Source organism: Asparagus officinalis, chromosome 10, assembly GCF_001876935.1.
Source record: "Asparagus officinalis chromosome 10, Aspof.V1, whole genome shotgun sequence".
In the NCBI taxonomy this organism is placed as follows: Eukaryota; Viridiplantae; Streptophyta; class Magnoliopsida; order Asparagales; family Asparagaceae; genus Asparagus; species Asparagus officinalis.
In genome coordinates this window covers 7411589-7420062 of record NC_033803.1, presented here as the reverse complement: position 1 = coordinate 7420062, position 8474 = coordinate 7411589, and the positions used below count along the sequence as shown (strand labels likewise).

Sequence of the window (8474 nt, the reverse complement as noted above, 5' to 3'; positions counted from 1 at the left end):
GGGGGGGGAGGGGGGATGAGGAGGGAGGAGGGGAGGGGGAGGAAATGGATTGGGTTTTAATTGGGAAGAAGGGTAATTTGGGAAGTGGTTTTCTTGGGCAGTGGGTTTGGGGGTTGGTTGTTCATATTTTTCAATTTTAGGGCTTTTGGGTTATGGTTGTTGGGCTGTGGGTGAGGATGCTTGGCCCAACTTATTTTGGTTCCCCCCAAGTAATTTTCCCTTATTTTAAATCACTCACATCATCCAATAATATGGTGACAACTCATCTCATCTCATTAACATTTTATTTCCACCCATTTCTTCCCAAAAAGCTAAGAAAATAATTTCCTTAAGTATGAGTCACATCATCCAATAATATAATGACAACTCATCTCATCTCATCTATTTTCTTATTTTTAAGAATGAACCAAACAAAAGAAAACAACATATTACAAGAAATATGTTTCTTATAATTCATTTCCTTATTTTTTTCGCCAACCAAACAACATTAAAACAAGTTTTCTTAAAAAATCACTCACATCATCCTATAATAAGGTGACAACTCATCTCCATTTCTTTGATTTCCTTCTTTTTTTAGCAAATCAAACACTCCCAAAACAATTCTTATTAGAAATAGTTTTCAATTTCTTTGATTTCCCACTTTTTTTAGGCAAACAAACAGACACTAAGGGGGGGTTATTGGTTGGGACAAATTGGGGCCAAGTGGGAAAATTATTCTAATGGAACAACTTTACCCATTTGGGATATTTTGAGTAGGTTAAAGTGGGATAAAGTGGGATAATGGGATAATTTGAGCCTTTGATTTGACAATTCATGTGAGATAATTGATGATGTGGCACCTTATTAAAATATAATTTTATCTATTAATTACTTCTAAATTAACTTATCCAATTGGTTTAGTATATTATTTAGTATATTATTATAATATAAATATTATTTTACTTTATATTAAAATATAATATATTGTACTATACTTACAAATTACTATTATTAATTATTATATTGTATTATATTATATTATATTAGCATGCTATACTATATATAATAATTAATATAATATAATATCAATATATTTAATATAATATTTTAATAATATAATATTTAATATAATACATTATTTTATTTATACAAAAATATAATATGTTATACAATAATTACTAATTAACATTATATTAGTATGCTACATTATATAATAATTGATATAATATATGAATAATATATTTAATATAATATTTTAATTAATAATATTTTATAAATTAATTATATAATAATATATTTTATTAAAATATTATATAATATTATAATAAATACGTTATACTATAATTACTAATTAATATTATATAATAATATATTACATAATACTATTAATATATGTTATTATATAATATTATTAATATATGTTATTAAAATATTAATATATGTTACTAAAATATTATATAATATTATAATTAATACGTTATACTATAATTACTAATTAATATTATATAATAATATATTACATAATATTATTAATATATGTTATATTTTATATATCATGTCATATATTTATAATATAATTGCATGTATTAGTTAAGTAATACAAAAATATTTTAAAATTATCCCAATTGCTTTCAAAGTGGAACAACATTGTTCCAATATGGAGGATAAGGTAAATTTTTACTATTGGGATAAAAATTTTATATATGAGTGGGGTAATTTTATCCCAAGTGGTGTAATTGTCTCACTAATGTTCTAAAAAACCAATAATACAAAAAGTTATTATCCTTGTTTTATTGTCCCAATGAATAACACTATAAAATAGAATTCCTAAAATTATCCCATTATCCCCTAAAATATCCCAACCAATACCCCACACACACCCCCAAAGACGAAATTGCACTCTTCTGTACTCCTTGGCATCTGCAAGTGGAATCTCTGTGATTCCTACTACTCGCCGTACAAAAAGAATGGAGGGCTTTTCGCCATTTATGTGGAGTTAAATGCATTGTTTTGTAGTCAAATACCGATAGCTGTCAATTATTAGCACAGTGCTCTCAGACCCATCTCTTCTCTTTCTTCTTCTTCTTCTTCTTCTCTCCGCTGAAAATCAAAGAGGGGGGGTTAATGGGTTCAGAAGGAAGCTGTAGCCCATTAATTGATGAGGATTTGGAGTGGGAAAAAGTGGGTTTAATGAGGGCATTTGTTGAAGACAAAGATCCACAAGCTAAGGTTTGCCTCTTTCTTGTCTTATTCTTTTTGGATGATTTGATGCTTGATTTTAGGACCCTTTAATTGTTCACCTCTATATTTATCATTCAACTAAATTTCTCAAATGAGTGATGCCCACTGAAGTATGATTTCACAATTGGGTTTTTTTTGGTTGGGTGGGTTGGGGGCAAAATTCCTTAAAGTTCCCACTTAAAATATTTGTTGGAGCCAAAATTTTCCCCCATACTTCCTAAATTTATTCAAGGACATGAGATAGGGAGGCTCTTGGAGATGCTCTTAGATTATTCCTAAATTTATTTTTGTTGGAGAGCATCTCCAAGGGATCTCTTGGATGTCCCTTAATTTAGGGGGAACTTTAAGGGAGGGGTTGGTTCTTCTCCCCCCTTAAAAGTCCCCTACCCCTTAATTAATTATGTTTAGTTTTTTACTTTTATAGATTAGGATTTAATTAAATATGTGGTTTATTTATAAATGAATAAATAATTAAATATTAATAACTAAAAATAATTAATTAATTAATTTAAATTAAGAAATTATCTTATATAATCATTAAATTAATTAATCATATTAAAATTTAACAAATAATTAATTTAGACAATAATTAATTTATATAAATTGTGTTAAAAGTTAAATATTATTTTAAATTTAAATTCATATGCTAGGAAAACGGCCTATATTAGAAAACAAATATATACTAGAAAAACACCCTATACTAGAAAAAACAACGTATAATTAATAAAAAATATTAATAAAAAATTATAATACGTACATTTTAAAAATATTAATCAAATTAAATTAACTATACATTACATTAACTAAATTTAATTAACTATAAATTAACTCTAAAATAAAATATATTAATATAAAATTATAAGGGGAAGGTTAAAGTCCCTTAACCTTCCCCTTTATTTAGGGAGGAAGTTAAGGGACTTGGGAGTGAGGGGGAAAAAATACGGTCCCTTGGAGCCAATCCCCCTTAAATGTCCCCTAATTTAGCTAAGGGGTCGGATTTTTTCGGCCTCTTGGAGATGCTCTTAGTACATACTAGTGTGAACACTCAAAAATTTTTGCTACAGTAATCCTTTTCCCCCTATAGTAATCCCATTTTTTTTGGAATTTTTGGATTGGTACAGTATCCCGCTTCTGCTACAGTATTCCCGTGTGCTACAGTATTTTTTAAAAAACTACAGTACCCTGTTTCATGTTTGCTACAGTAATAATGCTGCAATAAAATGCTATTGTAGCATTATTGTAGCATCAATAGTGAATCATGGGTTCTTTCATTTGTATAAAGGAGTAGATTTGTTAATTGCGGATAACTCCTATGGTTTTACTGTTGCAGATAGGCCCCTGTGTGAAAATTTTTGAAGTCTTTTATCCTGAAAAAAAGAAATTTTTACATATCTACTCCTCTATACAAATGGGAGAACCCAAGATTCATGAATGATATAGTAAAATGCTACACTAACATGTACTGTAGCAAACACAGAAATGGACACTGTTTTTTGAAAAATATCACTGTAGCACATGGGGATACTGTAGCAGAGGCGGGATACTAGGGCAATTCAAAAAATTCAAAAAATCCTGTAGCGGTTAAAACCGGGATTACTGTAGCGGGAAAAAAATTATGTCGTGCTTTACATGGTGTTCACACTAGTCGAAAGTAAAAGGACAGAATTAAATTTGTACATACTGAAAGTAAAAGGACAGAGTACAAAATATTATATGGTATATCTTGATACGGAGAGGTACACAAGAAGAGCACAAAATTGCGCTTTCCTACTAAAATGTGTGAACCAGAATTCTGTAAGTTTCGGCTGGGATTTCTTTGGAATCCCATCCTGTTTTCTTAGTAAAAAAATAGAAAGAATCTGTAAGTTCTATGAATTGTAGTTGATTTCTCTCGAAATGTTGATTCGTCCGCTACAGATACATTGATTCTGTTTCTTCCAGATGAACCACAAGGTCCCCATCACTACACAAGACACATTGGTGTCATATCTTTTTAATTGCCTTATGAATACATGTAAAATTGAAAAGAGACAGTGGTTATGGTAAATGCTTTACCTAATTGTTATTTCTCAATTTAGACCTCTCGACTCTCGAGATAATCCCCAGCATTCTTGATTTTATTCCCTTCACTTTGTTCCATCATTTAGATAATCATGTTAGTTCATCATAGCGCTATTGTAGAGCATCTCCTTTTTATTTAAAATTAGTCACAAGATCTCTTCTTTGCATAACTAATTTCCTTAAATCTTTGAAACTTTGTCTTGTGTAAAGGAGGCAGACAATTTCATGATCAGAAGATTCTTGAGAGCTCGTGACCTAGACATAGACAAGGCCTCTACCATGTTCCTTAAATATCTCAAATGGAAGAGGGAATTTGTCCCTAATGGATTTATATCGGACGCTGAAGTGAAAAATGAGCTTGCTGAGAGGAAATTCTTTGTGCAAGGATTTGATAGAAAAGGCCACCCTTTAGGCGTTGCGTTTACAGCTAAATTTAATGCTAAGCATGGAATGGACGAACATAAGCGTAAGTCATTATTTTCCTCTAAAGATGGATTATATTTTACAGTCTTGATCAAGGAATTTGAGTAGAACCATCTGGTTCTTGTCCCAGGTTTCGTTGTGTCTATCCTCGACACATTATGTAGCAGGTATCATCTCGGAAACCTGAATACTTTTTTGAAAATGTGAAAATAATCTGTTACTCTTTATAGTGTTGTTGTTTCTCCCTAACATCATATAATATTATTTTTCAAGTTAATTATGTGCAGAAAAAAAAGGAATCCATTATTATACTTGGTATATTTTAATTTTCTGAATTTCAAAAGATAATGAAATGTTTTGAAGAAAATTTACCTTAAGTTTCATATTTACTCCATTTGACAATTATAGAACTTCAAGAGGTCAAGAGAAGGTCATGATCATTGCAGATTTGAAAGGCTGGGGGTACTCAAACTGCAACGTCCGAGCTTACCTTGCGGCTATAGATATTTTACAGGTTTGTTTGTGGCGAAACCATAGAGATTGGCTTGGTATCATTTATTGTGCTGCATGTAACCCTAGATTGGCTTGATATCATCTGTTACTCTGCCTATACAATTTATATACACCCACACATGCATGCACATTGCACACGTATCTGTTCATACATACACTTTGCGTAGAGGTGTAGGTTTTTCTAATATTTCTGATGCTAAAACAGTTATTATCATAAAAGTTAAACTTCACTAATCATGTCTAGTGAGAGGTACATAATGTTATATTCCCCAGATTATAATAGAAATAATCAGACTTGAAATGCCATAGTCCTCTATGTTGAGGGTCTGTTGCATGAATAATTTTTGTCCATTTAAATCAATTTAAGGGACAGCATATACCTCTTAATTATTGCTGGAAACCGATGAAATTGGTGTTTGGGATATGTGGAAGCTTTGTCCAGAACCAATTAGATCTACTCCTAACAAAGGAGTGGGAAACACATGAGGATCAAATCCGAGAAAAACACAACCAAAAGTTTTGTAGAAAAGTAAATCAGACAAAAGCAAATGATTTAGTGTGGTTCAGCAATCACCTACGTCCAAGGGGAGAGATTAGAGTTTACTTATATTACCAAAGATCACAAGATCTAGTATTTCTTGAGTATTTCAAGATCACCATAAGAAACCCTCCACTCGATCTCATAGAAGTTCCTCATTGACCCTAGGATATCCTCCTTTGTTTCCTCTTTACACTTATTCAATCACCCTTTACAATTATGTAATTTTTTTCCTGATAAGCTCTCATAACCCTGGTGGATACCATGACGCAAACATAAAAATGGGGAGGCCGATCGGATATCGTTCCGATGCCAACGAGCCTTGACAATAACAGGTAATTTACGAGCTTGAATCCACAAGCCAGAAGTTTCTCAGACTTGAGAAAGAAAACAATGGAGAAAATTTTTCTTGATTGAATAATTAAAAAGTTAATTATTGATTTACAAAAGGAATTATTATATATAGCCAACTAAACCTATCCTAACTCTAATAAAAAAGAAACTCTGTTCCTAAAAGGAAATAACCAAAAACGAATTCTTTCCTAATCTGATGTCCGAGTCAACACGAGGCGAGTCGACTAGTACCGCCTTTCGTGTCGACTGGGCATGTATTCCTAACTGTTGTTCCAATCAACATAAAGTGTGTCGACTAGTACCGCCTTTCGTGTTGACTGGGCATGTATTCCTAAATGTGTCGTCTCGTTCTGCCTGCTTTGCCTCGTCTCGTCTGCTGAGATCTCGTCTCGTCCACTGAAATGTCGTTTCATCTGCTCTGATATCGTCTCATCCGCTGAGATGACTTGGTTTATATTGAGTTGAGATGTCGGACGAGTTGAGATGTCGGATATTGTTGAGACGTTGGATATTGGACGAGTTGAGATGTCGTCTCGTCCAATTACTTGTCCAATTACTTGATCTCCTGTTTCAGTCCCTCCTTCGGAAGAACTCATCTCTGAGTTCGCATCACTTGCATACAACTCGATTGAAGGATAATAGTCAGAAATATCCGCCATGTTGAATGTCCTCGATATAACCATTTCTTTTGGAAGATCCACTATATATGCATTGTCATTGATCTTCTTGAGAATCTTGAACGGTCCATATCGTTTTGGCTTAAGCTTGTTGTATGTTCCAGCCGACATTCGTTCCTTCCGTAGGTACACCTTCACCATGTCTCCTTCATTGAACACTTTGAGTCGCCTCTTCTTGTCCGTAGTAGCTGCTTCATGCGACGCCAAACCCGCACTGATTGCTTGCCTTGTCGACTCCTAGTGTTTTGAGTTTGATCCCACCATTATGCTGCGGCTCCTCCTTTGAGACGATATGCTACAAACTTTACCTGGTTTGCTTCGAGCATATTAGCCATCTCAAAGAACTTCTCCACTTCGTAGAGCCAATCCAAAAAAGCCTTTATGTCCAGATTTCCTCTGAAGGAATGAAGCTTTACCTTCATCCGATAGTCTTGGTCCCGATGATATCGGTCTTATCGGTGGTAGTTGTGACAAGGGTTGTAGCCTCTACCCCGACCTCTACCATAAGGTCGATCTCCTTCCTCTTTACTCGAAATATTATCATACCATGGCCCTTCAAATTGGTGACTATAGTCTGCACTGTCGTCACTGTAATCATCATGGGGAAGAGTATGATTGGGAAGTCGTCGAAGGAGTAGAGGGGGTTGATATTAAGGAGGTTGATGCGGAGGAGGTTGATATGGAGGGGGTTGGTTTGGACGTGATTGATTTGGATGGGAATGAACTGGAGGGGGTTGATGATTATACGAGGGTGGATGTCGGGGTTGCCTAACTCCGGGTCCGCCTAGGTGCGAAGTTATTCCCATTGTTGAGGTGAATGGTAAGTCATTCAATGGCTTGTTGAAGATTCTGAAGAGACGCCTCCAACGCGCCAAATCTTCCATCCATAAAATCCATCCTCACGGAAAGATCCTGTAGAGAAAGTTCCTTCTCGCCGTCACCTGCCATTGTCGAGGATGTTAAAGTCGAAGCTATGATACCACTTGACGCAGAAGTAGAAACGGGAGGCCGATCGGATATCATTCTAATACCAACGAGCCTTGATAATAACAGGTAATTTCACGAGCTTGAATCCACAAGCCAGAAGTTTCTCAGACTTGAGAAAGAAAACAATGGAGAAAAATTCTCTTGATTGAATAATTAAAAAGTTAATTATTGATTTACAAAAGGAACTATTATATATAGCCAACTAAACCTATCCTAACTCTAATAAAAAAACTCTGTTTCTAAAAGTAAATAACCAAAAATGAATTCTTTCCTAATCTGATGTCCGAGTCGACACGAGGCGAGTCGACTAGTACCACCTTTTGTGTTGACTGGGCATATATTCCCAACTGCTGTTCCAGTCGATACGAAGCGTGTCGCCTAGTGCCGCCTTTCGTGTCGACTGGCATGTGTCGTCTCGTTCTGCCTGCTTCGTCTCGTCTCGTCTGCTAAGATCTTGTCTCGTCCACTGAACAAGGTTTTAAATATCGGTTATCGGGGATTTATCGGATGGTCAAAATCCTTATCGGATAGCGAAAATCGGGGATATATCGTGGATAAGTAGTATTTATCGGAGCAATATACTGGATGGTGTATATATATAATATAACAACTAAAAAAATATAATCTAACCGTGCTTAATGAAATATAAACATACCAAAACAGAAAAGCAAAGTATGTACAATTTATTCACTAATTTCTTA

General features: G+C 34.0%; 1 protein-coding gene across 1 annotated transcript; it reads left to right on the top strand.

Annotated features, from left to right (window-relative positions):
- Positions 1876–5293, top strand: LOC109826413 (phosphatidylinositol/phosphatidylcholine transfer protein SFH2-like). The gene is made up of 4 exons (XM_020393447.1): positions 1876–2208; positions 4492–4747; positions 4835–4871; positions 5113–5293. Exons 1-4 carry the CDS (start codon positions 2104–2106, stop codon positions 5291–5293), a joined length of 579 nt encoding a protein of 192 aa, XP_020249036.1. The 5' UTR covers positions 1876–2103.